The sequence below is a fragment of the Xenopus tropicalis genome, chromosome 3 (genome assembly GCF_000004195.4).
Source record: "Xenopus tropicalis strain Nigerian chromosome 3, UCB_Xtro_10.0, whole genome shotgun sequence".
Taxonomy (NCBI): Eukaryota; Metazoa; Chordata; class Amphibia; order Anura; family Pipidae; genus Xenopus; species Xenopus tropicalis.
In genome coordinates, this window is record NC_030679.2 from 89,890,006 (window position 1) to 89,911,892 (window position 21,887).

Consider the following 21,887-nt stretch of genomic DNA (forward strand, 5'->3'; position numbering starts at 1 on the left):
CAAAGTTTTATAAAGACTAGAAATCTATAACAGAAATGAGTTATATCTGAGATTCCACTGTCAAAAACTTCTCCAATTTGAAAGTTATACATTACATTCTTTACCTAATCACTTGTTCCCGTAGTTCCTCAGCTTGTGAAGTGATTTCTGTTAGCTTATTCTTCAGCGATGTACAAATCTTCTCTTTTTCTTCCATTTCATTATCCTTTGCTTGCATGGCACCTGAGAATTTTTTATTCCATTTTTTAGATTCTTCTATTACACGGTCTCTGTCGTCTTGCAAAGAACACATGCTGCGGGTAAATGCTGCCAGTTTCGCTATGTTCTGGTTCAAACTGCCCTGGAGCTCCTTTAGTTCCATAGTCTTGTTGTCCAGAGCAGTCTGCAGGCCAGTAATAGTTTCCTGCATTTTTTCTTTATCCTGTTGCAGCAAATCTAGCTTCTCCTGCATGTTCTTTATCTCTTTAAGATGCTTATCTCTTTCATGTTCCAACCTCTTTTCTGCTTCCTCATCTTTTATCCTCAGTTTTAAAGCTGCATCCTCCCCTGCTACACGAAGACTTTCCTTTAGCTTCATATTCTCTGCTAATACTCTTGCCGCTTCACTTTGGGTATCATCTAACAGCACACGAATCGAGGTCAAGTCAGCTTTTGCTTTCTTCGTATCTTCCTTGGCTTTAGCTGTTCTTTCGTTCGTTGCTACTTTTTCTTTCTCACATTCACTATGAACAAACTCTAAAGCCTTTACGGTTCTTTCTAAACCACTGATGGTCTCTTGGAACAGAATACAGTCTTTCTGCAAATGGCGTACCTCTTGCTGTTTCTCCTTGAGAAGTTCCTGAAGCTCTTTTGCCTGTCTTTCTCTGCCTTTTTCTCCCTGGTGTACCGATTTCAGTTTATCTACATATTCTTTCTGAACATGAGAAAGTGCTTCTGCTTTTTGCCTCTCTAGTTTCCTCTTCTCTTCTTCTAATTCAAACTGGAGGTCCTGTAACTCTTTTTGCAAGCAGTCATTTTTTATTTGTAAATCCATGGCATCCTGTTGGTAATTCCCTATACTTCCATTGAGCTCAGCCAACTGGTTCATGAGGCGTTCCTCCAACTCATCCTTTTCCAACTCTGTCGTCTCCTTTTCTTTAATTGCCTTAGCCACAGCAATTTGTACTTCTTGATTTATTTTTTTTAACTCTTCAATCTCTTCTTGCAGTTGACTAATATTCTCTAGCAAATTACATATCTGTTTTTCAGCCTTAAACTTATCTTCTTGTAATACCTTTATGTCATCACTCATTTTTTCAAGACCATTATCTCTTGTATTGTTCTCCAGTTCATGTATACGATCTTGCAGTTGATTTATTTCCTCTAACAAATTAGATATCCATTTTTCAGCCTTAAACTTATCTTCTCGTAAGACCTTTATTTCATCACTTATTTTTTCAAAACTATTTTCCTTTGTATTGTTCTCCAGTTCATTTATACGATATTGCAACTGTGCAATCAAATCATTAGCCAGAACTTTGTCAGATGTTTTTTCTTGATTATTGTCTAGTTCCACAGATATTTGGCTGCTGTCTGCCTTTTCTCTACTTTTTGGAGGTGGTAAAACAGACACTACAGAGGATTCCTGTGTGGTTATAGTCTCATCTTGACTGAAATTGGGGTGTTCTTTCTCAATTTTTTCCAGTTTTGATTCAATACTCTGAAACTGATTTCGCAGACATTCGGCCTCTTGAATAAGAGAAACATTTTCATTCTTGACAACTTCCAGTTGAGCAACAAGATCACAATTGTTTGAGTGAAGTCTTTCAAGCTCAGCTTTAAGTTCTTCATTTTCTTTATTGAACTTTAATATCTGTTCACTGCTGCTGGGTTGTAAATCTCCTCTGAGTTTTTCATTCTCTTCTTCTAGCTCTAGTATTTTTTGCTGCTTTGATTTGGCAAATTTCCTCATTTTATCCTTCATATTTTCTAATTCTAGATCTGCATCTTCCAGTTGCTTCTCAACTTCCCTTTTTGCAGATTCCATGCTTTTCATTTTGTGGAATATCTCTTGCTTCTCCAGCCTTACAGCTTCTAAAGCTCTATTCATCCTGTCAGTCTCATTGCTGACATTTTCATAAGACTGAAGCAGTGATTCATATTCTTTTTGTTGGTCAGACAGTTTCTCTTGCCATTCCAGTTGCTGTGTAGAGCCTGCATTTTTCATAGATTCTAGCTCCTTTTCCAATATTTCTTTCTCGTGTGTTATACCGGCTAATGCAAGTTTCAGGCTTTCGCATGAAGCATCCAGATTTTGATTATCCGCTAAACATTTGTCAACATCCACTCTTAGCTTGTTTAGCTCTTCTTTCTGGCTAAATAATGTATCAAGCAAGTTGTCCCTTTCCTCACTTAGTTGAACAACAGAGCTTTCTACCATTCTCAGTTGGCTAGAAAGCTCCTCTCTTTGTTTTCCCATTTTATCTAGCTCTGATTGTAATGACTTACTCTCTTTAAGTGCTTCTTTTCTAGAGATTAGAGCAGCCTGAAGCTTCCTCTGAAGTTGAGTTTTGTTCCTAGCTTCCTCCACATCTTCATCTTGTTTTTGCTGCACTTCCAGCACCTGCTTTTCAAATTTTTGAATACGTTCCTCATTCTCTTTTGCTTGATTTTCCAACTGAGCTTTAAGGGCAACTGTAATTTCTTCCTTTTCCAATACAGACAACTGCAGATTTTTTACAAATTCATTTCTTTCCTCAAGCACCATCTGAAGACTGTTTATTTCCTCTTGCTTAAGGAAAAACTCTTTCTGTGTTTCCTTTAACTCAGATTCCATTGTTTGCAATATGTTGTAATCCTGAAGGCTTTTATCCAGCTCTATCGTTAAAGAGGCAGCTTTGGCTTCAAACTGTTGACAATTATCTTGTTGATGTTGAAGTTCTCTGTTCAAATGTTCTATGGTCTCTTGCAGTTCTGAAACTTCTTCAAGACGACGTGCAAGATCTTCTTCTAAACAAATAGCTCTTCGTTCAAACTCATCTCTCTGTTTCTCAAAAATACCCAGCTGCTGTTTTAAAGTTTCCACTGTTTCCTTAGTAGAAAGATCCTCATCAGAAACAGGTTTGTCAACTTCCACATTTATAAATTTCAAATGCTGCTGGTCAGACGCATCAGTTTGTGTGCCTGCATCCTGAGGCTCCTCTAATTGACACAACTGTAACTTTGAGGCCTCCACTTCTTGCACATTCTTTATCTGTCCTTGGTGCTCCAAAAAATGTTTTTGCTGCTCTTCATATTTTTCCTGCAATAGATTGTATTCTTCTTTCTGTTGTTTCAGCTGTTCACGATGATGTCTGTCTTTTTCCTGTGCTTTTTTAATTGTGTCCCTACGAGAATTTAGAGCGTCCTGAACTTTCTTTTGCAGTTGCTCTTTTTCTTGCTCAAGATTTATTATTTTGTTTTCTAGCGTTGCTTTTGTGTCAGTTAGCTCATCAGGTTCACACGAAGGCACAGAAACTAAACACTTTAAGTTCTGAGATTCTGCTGTTAACCTTTCAATCAAGGAAAGGTTCTCAGTTTTTTCCATATGTAGTGTTTTAATCAAGTTATCTTTTTTGCTCATCTCCAAACTCATTTCTTCTATCAGTGTTTGAAGTTTCTCTTCATCTTCCTGATTTTCAATTATCTGTCTCCTGGCTTTCTCCAAGTCAGACTCCATTTCTGAAAGTTGCAGTTTCAGGACTTCTTCCACTACATTTTGTTCTGCTACTTGCTGGCAGGCAGATTTAGCTTCCACATTTATACTACCAGAGCAATCAGGCTCTGTATTATATTTAGTTAACTTTTTCTCCAGAGTGGACACCTTTTTCATGAGTTCCTTCCTATTGATAAGAGAAGCGTGAAGCTTTTTCTTTAAATGATCAAGCTCGTTCTTTTGCAGTTCCAATTGCTCTTGCATCTCTTCTTTCTCCTTTGGCTCATCAATGTCTAGCAATGATCGGCTTTTGAGAGAATGTACTTCATGCTCTAAGTTGCTTTTCTCTATCTGGAGATTGCGTATGGTTTCTGCATTATGAAGCTGTGTCTCAGTTAGTTTTTGAATTTGTTCTTGCAAATCCCCATCTGAACTCTGTTGCAATGTCACAAATTCTTGCTGCTGTGCATTATCCTGTCTTAGTGTTTTTACTATTGCTTCTAGCTCCTCTTTTTCTCTTTGCACAGATAAAAGCTTTTCTTGGGATTGTAAGTGCTCACGTGTTCCTTCTTGCAACTGAATTTGCAACAAATGCAATTCTTCTTGGACACAGTGCAACATTTCTTTTTTTGTCACGTGATCGTGTCTTAAAACTTCTAATTGCTGATGCAGCTCTTCTCGCTCTTGCTGTACTAACTCCATCTTGCCCTGCAGCTGTGAGTTTTCTCTTATAATTTTGTCTAGCTGCAGACGAACATCCTCATTTTCTTTTCGTAGTATAGCAGAGTGTTCAATGTCCTCCTTCTGTTCTCTGTCAACTGATATCAACTGTTCTTTAAGAATTTTTATTTCCAAACCCAAGGAATGTTTTTCTTCATTTAGGAGTACAACCTTATCAGAAAGGCTATGACTTAACTCAGCCAACTGCTGATCCTTCTCTGTTAACAAAATTTCAAAATTTGTTATGCTTGCACTCTTTTGTGAAAGGAGATCCTGAAGCAAGACATTTTCTCTTTCATTTCCTGCAAGTGCTTCGGAAAGCCTCTCTTCTTTGCTCTGACTTAGGTTCAGCATTTCCTGCAAGCTTATCATATTTGTCTCTTTCTCACACAGCTGATCTTCCTTCAGCTTTAAAAGTGCATCTTGCTCAGACATTTGAAGGTTCAATTGATCAAGATCTTTTTGCAGAGCTGCAATTTTTACGTCTTTGGATTTTGACTCATTTTCTAAACTGTTTGCTTTTTCAGCTAAGATGTTCTGAGCCCCATAGTATTCCATTTGTTTAATGTCTGTGTCTAAAAACGTAATCCTCTTGACCAGGGCCTCCTTCTCAGAGGTCAAAGTTTGCACTTGATTTTGCAGTTCAGATACCAGCTTATTCAGTGCATTAATATCTACATTTATCTCCTTATTGCTACTCTCTGTAGTTAACAGAGCTTGACAAGTAGTATCAGATCCTTCATCATTTCTGACCTGTCTAACTGGTGCCTTATCCTGATATATGTCTAGATCAGAGATGTCACTCCTTTCTTCATAAATATTACATTTTAGATTTTCACTATACGTTGCATCAGTTAGTTCAACAAAGTCATTCTCAGCTTTGCATTCACTATCATCCACCCTTTGTTCTAATTTTTCACTGGGCAATTCTTCGGCTTTTTTTAATAGTTGCCCATTCAGGCTCTCTATCTCTTCCTTAGTGTCTCTAATATCCATCATAAGGATGGACAATTGTTTCTCTTGCATATCTTCTACAGCATTTCCCAGAGCAATAGCAAAGTCTTCTGATACAGAATCAAGCCCATCTTTTTCCACTGAAGAAAGGTTCAACACCTACAGCAAGAAAGACAAAGTGTTCTAAATCAATTACAGTAAAACTACATATATGAGCATGACATACAAACATTATAAACAAATACCAAGGCCAAATTCTATAAAGGGGTTGAGTAATGAGAAGGATTCTGAATTTATTCCACAGGCTGGCACATTTTTTCCAAAAAAAAAAAAAAAAAAACAATACTGGAGAAAAATTTTTTTTTTGTCATTTAAAGACTATGGAAGATGTGGCACTTTTCTACATATCTCTACAGGTTACTCATCAGTGAATGAATGAGAGTAGAATTTGGCCTGCCACTCTTGGCAAAACTGAAGAACAAATTGCCTCTTGTGCCATAGCTTTCATTAAAAGAAAACATTAAAATGGGTTATCTGGTTCTTACTAATAAACATAACATTGTAAATAATGTAATTTTTTTTTACCTGTGTTATAAGTTCACCCTGTGGTTCCAGAACATTCTCAGAGGCTGTGAGCAGACTGCATGCATCATCTGAAAGAAAGATTTTTTTTTTTAAGGGTCACTAATACAGTGAATCTACAATTTATAAGAAATACCTCCACAAACTTTCTAATTTCATGACAGATGTAAATGCCCAAGCGCACTTAAATGGATGCAAGTTTGAGAGTGATGTGATGGCATTCATAAATGGTACTTGCAGCTACACACAATATGTAATACATAATTACTGCCTGCATGTAGAGGTAGCTTCAAGGTTCCACTAGCTGTTTGTGATTCAATTGGCTCAAGTCTGTAAAGACTATGGACAAAATGAAGTTATTAAAAAGTGTATTGGCATGCCAGAAGTCTCCCCAACCCAACTCTGAAAATTTTCACTACAACTTGTGTGCAAACAAAAACATGCTTTCTAATAATATATATAGATATATGTATTTATCATAGGTATATATTTTTTTTTCATAAGTCATAAATAACCTATAAAATATATCCTTACAAACCATGAATAGTACGTAGCAGTTGATATCAAGAATGAAACTGGGAAAGGAGTATACAGACTGCCATAATTACTTGCTGAGCACAATAATTCCTACAAATCCTGGTTTCCTGATGCTTATGCATGTGGAGAACAATTTCTAAATCTTAAATGGCAGATATTTTTTTTTCAAATGAGCTGTAACCTTTATTATCACTCATTTAAATATAACGGGCATTTGTAAATCAGCCCCTTAGTGATATAAATTTTGATAATGTTCATGCTAATTGAAAATACAAGGATATCAGTCACCTCAGAGTTTCATGACCTATACAAAAACACTAATCCTGCAGAGTGACAGTATAAAGTTTCTGAATTAAATTACAGTTTGACAACTGACAAATGAACATGTCGGAAGTAAAATGTTGAGTACTTAAAGGAGAAGGAAAGGCAAAGTCACTTGGGGGTGCCAAAATGTTAGACCCGGGGTACAAGGTAGGCGATTTAAGTCACTTGGGGGTGCCTAACATTTTGGCACCTCCAAGTGACTTTGCCTTTCGTTCTCCTTTAAATACATACAATTTAGAAGCCCTGTGTGGGTTTTTTTTTTTTTGCACAATGACAAACACTAATATTACACACACACACACACACACAGTATATACATATATATGTATAAAAAACTTAGGTAAAACTTAGTCCCTTTGCTAAATGTATATTGAAGCAGTAGAATTCTTAATGAATCGCATAAGTCAGTGTAGGACTGGCCAGAAGGGATGACTTTGACGTAGTTGGCCAGCTTGAAGTATATTGCAATGTATGGACAAACAATCCCTGTTTTGTTTAAAGGGGAGGGCATTTCTTAGTAGCTTAATGCACAGAATGTCTTAATGTCCTATATATATTGATAATGGGTGAGTGCAGACGATCTCTTGTATTTTGTGGTCACAACCTCCTAATGGTTTAAAATTTAGTGGTTGAGCAAACTTTCCCCTTTTTTGATAGAGTTTATACAGGAGCAGTGGCCAGCTCCATGTTGTAGCTCCCACCCTTTCCAACTACAGTGAGGTGATCCCAGTGGAGACAATAAAAGGGCAACCATATGGGGGTTTTAACCTTGAAACAAGTAAGTTGCAGGTAAAACTTGAAGGGGAGGGCAGGTAAAACTTAAAGGGGAGGGCATTTCTTAGTAGCTTAATGCACAGAATGTCTTAATGTCCTATATATATATATATTGATAATGGGTGAGTGCAGAGGATCTCTTGTTGCTATATATATATATATATATATATATATATATATATATGTATGTATGTATGTATGTATGTATGTATGTATGTATGTATGTATGTATGTATGTATGTATGTATGTATGTATGTATGTATGTATATATATATATATATATATATATATATTGCTCAAAAAAATAAAGGGAACACAAAAATAAGACATCCTAGTTCTGAATGAATAAAATATTCTTATTAAATACTTCATTCTTTACAAATCTGAATGTGCCGACAACAAAGTCACACAAAAATTATCAATGGAAATCAAATTTATCAGCCCATGGAGGTCTGGATTTGGAGTCACACTCAAAATAAAGTGGAAAAAAACAGTACAGGCTGATCCAACTTTGATGTAATGTCCTTAAAACAAGTCAAAATGAGGCTCAGTAGTGTGTGTGTGTGGCCTCCACGTGCCTGTATGACTTCCCTACAATGCCTGGGCATGCTCCTGATAAAGCGGCGGATGGTCTCCTGAGGGATCACCTCCCAGACCTGGACTAAAGCATCCACCAACTCCTGGACAGTCTGTGGTGCAACGTGGCATTGGTGGATGGAGCGAGACATGATGTCCCAGATGTGCTCAATTGGATTCAGGTCTGGGGAACGGGCGGGCCAGTCCATAGCATCAATGCCTTCGTCTTGCAGGAACTGCTGACACACTCCTGTGAGGTCTAGCATTGTCTTGCATTAGGAGGAACCCAGGGCCAACCACACCAGCATATTGTCTCACAAGGGGTCCGAGGATCTCATCTCGGTACCCAATGGCAGTCAGGCTACCTCTGGCGAGCACATGGAGGGCTGTGTGGCCCCCCCCAAAGAAATGCCACCCACACCATTACTGAACCACTGGGCTGTAAGCACAACCCCCACCTGTGGACGTCGGGCCCTCATACCACCCTCATGGAGTATGTTTCTGACCGTGTGAGCAGACACATGCACATTTGCAGGGCTCTGGCAGTGCTCCTCCTGTTCCTCCTTGCACAAAGGCGGAGGTAGCAGTCATGCTGCTGGGTTGTTGCCCTCATACGGCATCCTCCACATCTCCTGATGTACTGGGCTGTCTCCTGGTAGTGCCTCCATTCTCTGGACACTATGTGGGTTGTAGACTCTGTCTCATCCTACCACTAGAGTGAAAGCACCGCCAGAATTCAAAAGTGACCAAAACATCAGCCAGAAAGCATAGGAACTGAGAAGTGGTCTGTGGTCACCACCTGCAGAACCACTCCTTCATAGGTAGGTAGCAATCATTGTTGCTACCTAAGTGGACAGTTTGATTTCACAGAAGTGTGATTGACTTGGAGTTATATTGTATTGTTTTGTTTAAGTGTTCCCTTTATTTTTTTTTTTATATATACATACATACGCACACACACACACTCACAGTTATGGGACATGTTTTTCGGATAAGGGGTCTTTCCATAATTTGGATCTCCATATCTCAAGTCTACTTAAAAATCATTTAAACGTTAACTAAAGTCAATTGGATTGTTTTGCTTCCAGTAAGGATTAATTATATCTTAGTTAGGATAAAGTACAAGCTACTGTTTTATTATTATGGGAGATGGCCTTCCTGTAATTTGGAACTCTTTGGATAACTGGTTTCCGGATAAGCTGTATGTATGTAATATATACACAGACACACACATATAAACTTCTTACCTAGTGCCTTCTCTTCAGTATCAGTCTTTGACATTTCATTCAACATTTGCCCTAGGTTCTCACTTTTTATTATACAAAAAGCTTCATGGTACTCCTCTGTGGTTACTGGGCTTTCCATATTTTGATGCTGAAGGGCAAGTGTCTCTTCAATTTTCCACTCGTTCAGTTCCTGATTTTTCTGAGCTGCTTTTATGCTGTCCAGCTCCATCTTTGCTTTCTCAAGCTCCTCCTTAGCTCCCTTTTCTTTCTCCAGTTCCTTTCTTACTTGTTCCAGTTCAATCTGATAACCTCTCAATTGTTCAATTTCTTCTTTCATTCTCTCTAATTCTTCATGAACCCTTTCCGTTTGTTCTAATTCCAGTGATACTTTTGTGCCATGTTTTTGCCCTTCTCCTGCTTCATACAGCCCACAAAGGTCTTCTTGCTCTTTAGGCAACTCTTCTCCAAAATTACCCTGGGAATCTTTTCCTGTGTTCAGCCTCTGATCTTCCATTCCTTTCTTCAACTGCTCTTTCAGTTGTTCTAACTCATCCTGTGCCACTTTCCCTCTCTTCAGTTCTTCTCTCATTTGTTCCAGCTCTTTGTGAGCTTCTTGTCCTTTTTCAAGCTCTTCCTTCATTTGTTGCAACAAATCCTGTGAACTTCTAAGGTCAGCCTTCATTTTCTCTAGCTCTTGTTGAGCTTCACTCTTTTGCTCCAGCTCCTTAAGCAGCATTTGACAAGCGTGATCCTTTTCTGTAAGTTTTTCTTCTATTATGGTCACTTGACAAGCATATTGTTTCTTCTCTTCATCCAAAGATTCTCTAAGGGACTTTAATTCTGTTTCCATCTGTCTGAATTGCTCAGACAGAACCTGTGAAAGGATTTGTATAAGAAAAAAAAAAGGGGGGGTGTTAGATGATATAACCAACCAATAGGGTCCTGTTGTATTTTTAATCATTTACACCAGGAATGGTAAAAACATAGATAGGGAGCAAAACATAATACCATATATCAAACTGTAACAGATGGCACACAAATCAGCATTGAAGGGGATGCTCCCCCTTCCTAGGGTGCTCCGACAGTTTCCAATAAAACCAATGGGAAGTGACACAACCAACTTTGGCTGCTTTTCTACCAGCTAAAATACTGCCCTGTGTGCCTAAATACTTAAAAAGTCATTGTATCTGACACAGCTTACCTGCTACCTACTAAGTAAATGTGGGCCCTACAGCCTTGGCCATATTTATATATGTCTAGGGCGGTCCTTGGTTGTCTATATAATAGATTTATTTAAAAAAATAAATAATAATGAGGGGTATGTGGTGTGGAAGTGATATCACTTACAATGGTGGGGAAGTGCATTTAGTATAGTGCTTTGAAAATCTGTCTAACTCATGTACCCCATATGTTATACTACTTTATCTGGAAGTGATGTGCAAAAAAACAGCCCCATGTTTATATATCTTACGCTCCCCTGCTATTTCTTTCATATTTGTGGTAGTGGGTCTGTTTTAACCTGTAATTACCTGTTTCTGAAGCTCTGCACTCTGAAGCTCCTGCTCTAACATCTCTACAAACTGAGTGCGGGCATTGAGAGTTTCACACTGCTCCTCTAGCTTCCGCTGGAGATCACGGGTCTGTAAAAAATATACAAACAGAAAAATGTTATGCAGCAGTGGGAAATTGACTATATACTGTAACATTAACTATATAGCATTACTAATTTTAAACAAAAAAAATGATTGGCATATCTCCAATTGAAAATATAATACAGGTGTACTATTCAATTTTATTTCTATTTCTTTAGAAATAAAATGTAATAACATTTACAGTGTATTTAAGCCAAGAATTTGACAGCAGCTATTAACCGTTATTTTAATTAAAGGCACACCAATCTGACATAATAAACAACAGGGGTATATCACAGTATTGCAATGTATGTGTGTACTGGTCCTGTTTTGAATAGTGACATTGAGGGGTGTACCAATCCCACCCAGCACTAAAGCACTGAATCAGAATGCAGGGTTGGCAACTGTTTAATATTTTGGCTTCTGTGAACAGCGAGGCCTCAAAGATAACATAATTACACTACTAGTGCACAGATGACCCCCCTGCATAACAGTCACAACAAAGGCTGCAGGGTGGGTTTGTATACTGGTAATCTAATTAACTCACCTCACAAGAGCCAAACAATAGTAGCTTCAATTTTCCTTTCTGAACAGTTTAGCTCACAAAATAACAAAAGCCATAGATTTTACATGACTAAAACAACAGGCAAAAATGATGTTTAGCACATTCATTTCACTCATGTTTAACAAGGGGGTATACTATTCCTTTCAATACAGAGTGTGATACATACAAGACATACATAAGATAAAATGCTATTTTTTACCAGACTTGCAATGGAGTAGAAAATAATCAACATACATATTTTTGTATGAAATATCAGGGGATAGCAAAACCTCACAGTAATCTCTCTTTCCAACTAGTACAGTACCAGCATGCATTACTTTAATGATATAAGCAGCCTTGAGAGTGACACATATCCTTACCTCAGATTCTTGATTTTGTTGCCTTTCATGGAGCTGTTCCACTGTTTGCTGACTCTCATGGAGCTGTCTTGTAAGTTCATTGAGACTTTCTTGACTATCATATAGTTGTCTTGTAAGATTTGAGACAGTCTCTTGACTCTCTTGAAGCTGCTTTGTGAGCTCGGATACATTATCTTGTAGTCTCCTTTTCTCCTCTTCATGAATCTTTGCATCCTGTCTCTGATCATCACTGTTCCCTTCTTTGTTTGCCTAATTGGGAAAAAGCTGTAATAAATCTACAGTCTAACAAAGACTCATGAAAACACACGTGTATCCATTCTTTCATTACTAACCTTATTGTCAGCTGATGTTTTCTTAAGTTCCTCAAGCTGCTTGTTTAAATTAGCAACTTTTGCCTTTGCTTGGAGCTTCAGTTTGGTGAACTTTGAGTCTGAAGTTTCCCTTTCCAGCTGTTAAATAGAACAATGGTTCATGATCACTGCAGATCTGTTTAAAATGCCTCATTCCTTTAAACACAAGTCACAAATAGCACTTTCTTCCCACACAATGCATTGACGATACACATGCTAGGTCTGTGTATCTCTAAATCATACAATACGTGATAAATAGCAATATTTGTTCAAACTAAATTTGGCCATACGCATTTAGATTTTAGTTGTTGTACAACAAATGTTTGGATATCTATTATACTTTTTAAAGTGGTGGTTCACCTTCACATAAATGAAGCTATTTTAGCAGATTACAGTATGTAATTTTAATAAAATATGTAATGTATCTACTGTTTTAGAGAAAATTACCTCTGAAGATAGCATTTCTGTATAGGGCAGGAGTCAGTGGAGGCACCAGGGGAGGGGGTTGCCTACCCCTTTCAGCACAAGCTTGTGTCAGTATGTTGAAGCTCTGTGTAACGCGGAGTACTGGAAGTAGGAGCTTCTAAAGCTACTGTGCATGTCTGCTTCCAGTCTTTTTTCTTCCTGCCTCTCCTCTGATTGGCTGCTAATATTACAGGCACTACCATGATCCCTGCTGCTGCTGTGTTCGGGGGTGGGGGGGGGGGCGTACACAGTCTTTGCATGACACATTATCATACTCAGGGGAACACAATCTATAATATACTATTGGCAACAGCACAAAAGGAAAAGAAGAATATCTTCAGATAGGCGACACATGAACAGATAATCTATTATTATTGGGATGATTATTCGTAGCCCAAGTACAGTGCAAAAATAGTACTTTGTATAAATAAACTTGGAGCTTCCAATAATACTAATTATTACTAGCCACTACAGTTGCAAGAAAAAGTATGTGAACTCTTTGGAATTATATGGATTTCTGCACAAATTGGTCATACTTTTTCCACCTGCACTGTGAATGTTTACATGGTGTGTTCAATAAAAACATGGAAACATTTAATTATTTGTGTGGTATTAGTTTAAGCAGGCTGTGATTGTCTCTTGTTGTGACTTAAATGAAGATCAGATCACATTTTATGACCCATTTGTGCAGAAAATCCATATAATTCATATACTTTTCCTTGCAACGGTATGTATTCAGTGCCGACACTATGGGGAAGATTTATCAAACTGTGAGTTTAAAGCTTAATACATAAAAACTCAACAACATTCTATTCATTTCTAGAAGCTTATTTATCAAAAGGTGAAAGTTATAACTCACCACTTGATAAATATGCCTCTAAAAATCCCATAGTAATAAATATAACATGGGTGAGTTTTTATATATTAAGTAGTGATGAGCGAATCTGTCCCGCTTCACTTCGCGTTATAATTTGCGAAACGCATTTGTCGTGCAATTTTTTTTTGTCGCGACCGCGACCAATTTTGCCACGACCACACTCTAAACATTTTGATAAATATGTCCCTTAGTATTCAGCGCAGTACTTGTACTTTACATGCATTAGTAAAGATTACAATCTGAGGATCCTATTAAATCCATACTAGGGACAACTTTATCAGAAATCAATTAATCTGCCCATATGTATTTGGAGTGTTGCAAAAAAGAAACCCCAAGCAGGCACTGAAGAAAAATATACTCATTGCATTGACATTACAAAAAAAAATTTGAGTCATGATAAGTTGCCCCACATGTTTTGTTTTAAATAATAAAATAATTATTGCATAAAATAGGAAATTAATAAATGGTTATTTTTTTCTGTAGGGTTATTACGGTACCTTTATTTCTAACTATGCCCAGGTTCGAGAGAAGTTAGAATTATGGAAGTAAACGTGATTGGTTTTAATGGATTACTGAGTTTTGGGAGAATGAAAAAAATCATATACAGTAACAAATTGGCAAATTTATGACCACTGCATTTTGCAATGTTATTCTGATTACATTGTTATTACATTGTGAATATTAATTGCAAATTGTACATTTTTTAAGACCTGTTAGAAACAGAGATTTTTTTGTGTAGCAATATATGAATGAAGTGATATTACTCACACAATGTACTGGTGCAAACTGTAAAACGTGCAGTCTTTTACTTCATTCAGATGAGTTTATAAAACTCTTTAGATCACAAAACTTACATTAAAATGCCTGCAAAAGAAAAGTGTTTGCCTAAAGAAGAACAGCTTCCATTGCCTATATTTTTAAGTAAATTACTTTTATTGCAAAACATATTTGCACTCTCATACAAAGTAAACTGTCTCGGTGCATATAGCTAGCGAACATATTCTACCAAAATAGAAAAAAGCAAAAGTAATTTAATAAATCAAACTTTTCTTCACTCCCGAGAGTTCTTTTTTCTATTATAATATATATAAAATATATATATATTTTTTTATATTTAAATATAAAATCAATTCTTACAGTTTTCAGTATGCCTTTTTTTTTTTAAAGTGAATAATTTGTCAACAGGGGATGATACACGAATTAAGTAAACATCTTATAATGCAGAGAAAAACAATGTTCTCCAGGATATGCAAACATGAGAAAGAGGATATGGGGAAAAAACACTGATGTACAGAGCTTGTGCTGACAAGTGATGCAGATAAAGTGCTAAAGGTTTTAGTCGCAGATGGCAGTATGACACTTACAAAAGCAGAACCATAATAAACTTTAAATGACCGCCAGTATTGTATTCTGAAAAATGTCTTGGAGATCTGCCTTTCTATATTAGCTTGGAGTCACACTGTAAACACCTGGTCTCTGGTCTGCTTGATTTGTTATCATTGACGGACTATGCTATGTTGACATTGACGGAATATGCTATGAAAAAACTGACCTACTTTCAGTCATACAATTTTCAGTTTCTCAGTGGAACAGCAATACAACTGAAAGCAGTGATAAACAATTCAGGCAGAATCTTTTCCACATTAGAGCAGATCATACCAAATATATCCTCTAAAGAAAAATTCCTAAGTCAGTGCTATGTACTATGTTAAATGAGATCTAGAAACAAGTCTTAAACCTTTATCTGTGCATCCCTTTGCTCTATCTCCGCATCCTTCTGCTGGATCAGCTCCTTTAATTGTACCACAAGCTGCTCGTAGTGAGCCAGTCTTTCCATCTGGTCCTCTGACATTTCCTTTTGGGATGCAGATTCCATAGCGGATTTCTATTTGAAGAAATAATAATTTACAACAGAATAGTCGGTGTACATGTTTGCAATTTGTTCAATGGAGCGGTTTACCTTTCAGTTAACTTTTAATATATTATACAATGCCCTATTCCTAGCAATTTAACACTTGGTCTTCATTATATTTTTAAAGCCTTATTTTGTCTTCCTCTGCTGCATCTTTTCAGCTTTCAAATGGGGGTCACTAAGCCCAGCAGCTAAAAAACGATTGCTCTGCGAGCTTACAATTTTATTACTACTGTTACTTTTTATTCCTTATAGTTACATCCAGGCCCCCTGCTATTTATATTCCAGTCTTTTATTCAAACCACTGCCTGGTTGCTAAGGTAATCATGACCCTAGCAACAGATAGCTGTTGAAATTCCAAACCGGAAAGCTGCTGAACAAAAAGCTAAATAACTGAAAAACCACAAATAATAAAAAATTAAACCGACTGCAAATTGTCTCAAATTACCATTGTCTATATCATACTAAAAGTTAATTAAAAGGTGAACCCTTTTAAGGATTAAAGGAGAACGAAAGGCAAATCTAATCCACTATACCACTGAATAGTGCTACTATGGTAATGTGAGATTGCTATGTTTGAGATCACCAATTCGTAGATTGAAGAAGTTATTGAGATCTCCAATTTGCTGCCTGTTTTCCATAACGCCGCTGCCATCTTGATTATGGAATCCCTGCTTTAGTTTACTCACTGTTCCATTGTGCGCATGCGCCAGTAATTCCTCCCTGACACCAAGCACACAGGGAGTACGACAAGGCACGCCAAAATGACGTAGTTGGAGTCCTGTATTTACTTTACGCTCAGAGTGCTGTTCCTCCGAAAAGACACTAGGGACACTGGAATTGATATGGGCTGTGAGTGCCTACAAACTAATATTTATTTTATTTTAACTTTTCGTTGTCCTTTAAGCATGATAGAAAGACCGCTATTACATTTGTATCAGTGAAGAGAGAAAGTAATGAGGAAAAAGTAAGGCTATATTTTTACAGCACCAATTCAATTCTTATCAATAAACATTTTAGGATTTTTGCATAACTCCTGTGATTTTTTGGATTTTGGCTGTTGAAAGGGAAAGAGTTTAAAAAGCAATATGCACCAGTATTGTCATGAGCCCAGCTAATGGGGCTTAAACCAAAAATACAGTATACCTATTGTTTTTACGTAAAATATCTACTTAGGTTTTCTCTCTTCTGTCAAGCAACGTCGATGTTACACTTGATCCTATGGTCCTTTAGAGCAACTATAAGAGGAGGAGAACATATTAAATGTGGTTGTGCTTGACAGTTAAACACTCTTTAAATAACTGGCTCATGTTGGACAGTGGTGTACAGAGGGCCTAATGGAGTCACACAGCTAAAACCAAACAAAAATTATTGCTCAATTTATTGAATTGCAGCAAAATAGTGCAGTGTTACTTAATAGGCTACTTATGGGGTCAAGTCACAAAAGGTAGGTGCAGTAACCCACAGTAAACAATTAGAAGCTAGAATATTTAGGTCTGTCTAATAGCATATGTATTATTGGTTGCGAGAAATTACCACACCTGGGCAAATTTTATTACACCAGGAGGTGGATGTTTTGTAGCTGCCCTTTTCTTTTTAGGAAGGCTTATGGCACACAAGTAGATTAATGCCTGCTACTTGTAGCTATAAATAAATAGATATATTAGTTTCCCAATGAAACCATTCTGTAGCTAGCTACAAGTAGCAGCTACTAATTTCCCAGTGTGATGTAAGCCAAAGCACACTAAGTGCAGTTAAGAGGAGCTCACCGCAGATTTATTAATGCCCTAAGATTATTGAGTATTACGTTTAATTTTTAATTTTATTAAAATAAATGTAAAATCTGTGATTAGATTAAGTTATAAACATTTAGCAGATAGTTAGATTCAATCCCCTGCTTAATAGCTATCACTTACCCCAGAGTCTCCATCTTCCTCTCCATCACCAGAAAGCTCATGTAAAACAGTGTTAGCGATACCCGAAAGACGGCTGAACATTCCGAGCAGGACAGGGCCTATGTAATAAAATCCCCAAATTATATATGTTTTTTAGAGAATAAAAAAAACAAAAAACCTCACACACATACACAAAGGGTGACATGAAACTTTTTCATTTCAGGACTAACTCACATGACTGTTTTGAGACAAAAAGAAAAAAAAGACAAACTCATACATAAAGGGTGACTTGAAAGTTTCCATAATTAGAACTAGCCGTTACTAAAATGCCAATGTTTGTTTCAGAATTAAAAATGTTATTTACCACTGTAATACATGAGAATTACAGTATATGATTAAATGTTCAGACACTGTAATATGAACTGAGCAATGTAAGGCATACTTTGAGGGCTATAGTGCAGCCCCCCAAAAGTCTAAAGGGCCATGAATGGGCCCCCTGCTATAGGCTATGCCCCAGTGTGGCCCTATTTCATAGGCATGGGATTAACTCATCTTGTTCTGTAATAAATTCATAAATCAGCAGCAAAGCACTTGGGATAATAATAATGTGCAGTCATAAACTAATATCCAAGTACAAAAGAGCAGTATGCAAAAATCTATGTAACGTTCTTTACAAGCAATGAACTCTAAGAAATACATTTCCCCAATGAAGGGTGACCAGCTGCCTTAAAAATTCAGGGACACGTCTAATAAATCCAACAAGCCGGGTTAAACTGACTGCAGTTTATTTTAAATGCAATCGGTGTTGCCCTGCAACATGTATTAATTAGACGTGTTGCTGAATTTTCAAATGATCTGGTCACCCTACCCCAATGCCACCTTCCCTGAGCTTTGGCCAGAGATCCTGCTAAATGCAGTCAGCGCTAGGGGGCTGCTAATACTTTGCTGCACCGGACAGGCTCTGTAAACACAGAAGGCCCAGCGTGTAGATGAGGGTAAACATACAGTATGATGGGGGGGTATATATGTTCATTTCTGCAAGAACACCCGAGTTATCTTTTATAAATCAGACATTATTAAGGCGCAATATACCTCACTGTATCTGTCAGCCCGTCTGAAGTCAATGGAGAATATCTCAGGTACGCTTATCCCGATTCCGAGACTACTGCTCGCCGAACTCCTCCTCCAGCCACATCAGCAGCACGGTACTTCCGGGTTACAAACACAGCCCCACCTCCCCAGTCAGTAACTGTGTTTAATAATGTCTCAAGTAACCTCAGCAATATTCATTCGCGTTTCCTGCTTTGCACCGCTCCTTATTTTATATATTCTGCTCATTTCGCTTGAAGCTTCACTATGAACGCAGGAGACTACGCGCCACAGATATCCAACACTTCTCTGCAACCCCCTCAGTTTGGTGCTGCCATTACCCCTGCCGGGTTTGTGCCTCTTCACTCAACGTTCTGCATGTTTCTTTTCAAGCACGCACATTACCTATTGTAAATGCTTGGATGGGGAAAGCACATGGTGGAGGATGTGATCAGAACAGAGCTGGGGGAAAGGAGGTCTGATAAAATGCTGAGAAGTTTGTTTAAAGGAAGATTGGCGTGTTTGAAGGTGGAGAGAGGAGGCATAAACGGTGGCCTCCTTTGGGGTGTCAGTATCAGTCAGGATTTAGAACGAAGGGGGGTGCTGGGTGGGTGTTGAAGTGCCCAGGGAATACATATCTCCAGAAGTTATACCAGAACTGAGTGGTGCTGAAAACCTGTGGCACAGTAGGATAAAGGCAGGTTTAAACTGGGATTGTATGTGGCATTTTTAGTAGGCAGAGGCCCAACCAACCTTTTAAATAGTGACTGTCAATGGCAACTCACAAAAGCTGGAGATATACTGAATCATTGATCCCCAACAAATGGCTCCTGAGCAACATGTTGGTTACCATCCCCTTTGATGTTGTTCCCAGTGGCCTCAAAGTAGGCGCTCTGTTTTAAATTTCTGCCATGGGGACAGGTTTGTGACAGTTCCAAGCATAGCTGCCTCAAGTCCACATGGGTGCTACTAAGTAGCCTATGACAGCCGTTATTTGACATCCCCAAATAACTTTTTGTATGGCTTACCAACACTGTTTAAGAGTGTGGCTTACTAGAGAAAAAAAGATTGTTATCCCTGCTCCAGGGCCAGCAGGACACCTGGAAAAAACCCAGCAAGCCAAGGCCCCCACCAGGGTCAGACTGGGGTGTCCAGAGCCCACTGGTGCTGCCACCCTAAGAGTCCCCACCCCAGTCGCAGACCTCGTTCTGTACTCTTTCAGCCAGCACACCCCTCTCCGCGCATTCATGCTTTCCTGCATTTCTCACATTGAGCGGCTCTCCCCCCCCCCCCATCCCATCGGATGTACATGCTTGCACAAACACCGTGTCACATTTTATTAGCACCAGGAAGGCCCAACAGGTTTTGAACTAGTGTTCCCCCAATATGGCCTTACAGAACTCTGTGCGCCGGGCAGTTATAGCAGGAGCTTGTGATTTGGTTGGGGAGGCCCCCTGGCAGCAGCCCTGGTGGGCCCCTGACACCCCAGTCTGACACTGCCCTGCTCTAATTTAAAAACAGTCACTCTCCTCTGCCCAGAGTCATTGACTGGACAAGCATGACTATATCGTTGTGTCTGTCATGAAATACTGGGGCAGAGGCACTGCTATCATGAGGCAAGTTAAGCTAATGGCCTCATGGTAGCAGTGCCTCTAAAGTTAGAGGCAGCAAGAAGTCGCTCCTGGTAACTTAAATAGCCGAAATTCAGATTTTTATTTCCGATTTCCTCAGGGTGGCACTAGGGGCTGGACACCCCTGGCTGGGGGACTCTCACGGTGTCTGTCATGAAATGCTGGGTGCTCTCTTACTGTGTATGTCATGAAATGCAAGGAGACTCTTTCACTGTGTCTTTCATGAAATTCTAAAGGCCCCTCGCACTGTGATTGTCAATAAATGCTGGATGTCTCTTTGAGTGTGTCTGTCATGAAATAATTCTGGGGGCCTCTTTTACTGTCATGAAATGCTGGGGACTTCTTACCGAATCATGAAATCCTGGGGACTCTGTGGTTGTCATAAAATGTGTCTTGGAATTATAGCGATGTAATTTCTGTCACATGATTCACTAAAACTTGTATATTATAATAAAGTACCCCCCTGTTGTAAAATATGAGGATATTAGAAGTCAACTTGGAGCTCCATGACTCCTCAATGACTTATAATATTCCTATATTTTACTATAGGGGGTACTTTATTCACTGTATATACACATTATTGGGGTTTGTAAGGGGCTATTTAGACTGAAAAACTGCACATAGAGTACAACCCCAAAATTATTAAATGTAAACAGGTCTGGACTAAGATTCAAATTTGGCCCTGGCATTTCAAGCACACAGAGGCCAAACAACCCCCTGCAGACTAATAAATACTGACTGTCTATGGCTGAACACAGTCCAAACAGTGAATTCTTAGTACCGTACTCGAGTATAAGCCGAGACAAAAAATGTGCTTAAAAATTCAGGCTCGGCTTATACTCGAGTAGTGATACAAACACTTTGGCTTTCACTACCTTCAAGTCGGGACCTGCTGTAGATTTCAAGTGGCTGGTAATTTGGGTACACCATACTCCCTTAGCTCTGACAATTTCTATTACCCCTCAGGTCCATGGGTGCACACACGAACGGCCTACTACACGGAGGGGGGGGTGGCTTGTCAGGGCAGCGTATCACTACTCGAGTATAAGCCGAGCCTGAATTTTTAAGCACATTTTTTGTGCGCGATGAAACCTTCAAGTCGGGACATGAGCGAACATGCCGACTACACGGCGCGATGAGCAGGCGAATGCTGTAGTCGTGTGGCCAGGCAGCTTAATAGGTAGGTGTTTCAGAATAAAATACAAACACTTTGGCTTTCACTACCTTCAAGTCGGGAAATGAGTGCACACGCCGACTACATGGGGGGGGGGGTTGTGCGGCTTGCGCGACTGCTACAGACTAAATATGGTGTGTTATGCAACATGAGGCTGCCTGCCCCTGCTACAGAGAGCCCATAGAAGTACAGTACAGCAAGGTGAGTACAGGAAGGCTATGTATGTAAGGTATTAGCTAATGAAACCTGTCCCCTTTAGTTGTGTAGTGCTTTTAACTGAACTGTAGTGGTACAGATCCTACAATTGAATCAAAACTTAAGGTGGCTTAAGGACTTACTAAGCAGCACTGCAAGCAGAGCTGCTGCCTGTTTGCCCCTATATAAGCCTACTTCAGAAAGCCTCCTTTCAAGCCAGGAATTTCAGCAGCATGCACGCACGCACGTCCACGCGGGGGGGGAGGGGCTTTGGGGGGCTTATACTTGAGTCAATAAGTTTTTCCAGTTTTTTTAGGTAAAATTAGGTACCTCTGCTTATCGGCTTATACTCGAGTATATACAGTATGTAAAAATTG

General features: G+C 38.7%; 1 protein-coding gene across 2 annotated transcripts in view; it reads right to left on the reverse strand.

Moving 5' to 3' along the window:
* The window catches only part of golgb1 (golgin B1), a 34,252-nt gene extending 15,592 nt beyond the window's left edge, over positions 1 to 18,660 (reverse strand). Inside the window, exons 1-9 of one of the 2 annotated variants that reach the window (XM_012966897.3) lie at positions 18,514 to 18,660; positions 17,443 to 17,540; positions 15,353 to 15,499; positions 12,255 to 12,371; positions 11,923 to 12,171; positions 10,897 to 11,007; positions 9,389 to 10,241; positions 5,933 to 6,000; positions 105 to 5,506 (exon numbers count right to left, since the gene is read on the reverse strand). In XM_012966897.3, the coding sequence (XP_012822351.3) occupies positions 105 to 5,506; positions 5,933 to 6,000; positions 9,389 to 10,241; positions 10,897 to 11,007; positions 11,923 to 12,171; positions 12,255 to 12,371; positions 15,353 to 15,499; positions 17,443 to 17,523 (7,028 nt within the window). In that variant the 5' untranslated portion in view covers positions 17,524 to 17,540; positions 18,514 to 18,660. Of the gene's footprint in view, positions 1 to 104; positions 5,507 to 5,932; positions 6,001 to 9,388; positions 10,242 to 10,896; positions 11,008 to 11,922; positions 12,172 to 12,254; positions 12,372 to 15,352; positions 15,500 to 16,672; positions 16,765 to 17,442; positions 17,541 to 18,513 lie in introns of those variants that run through there. The other variant, XM_018092372.2, reaches the window with a different exon arrangement.
* Positions 18,661 to 21,887: the final 3,227 nt, after the last annotated feature.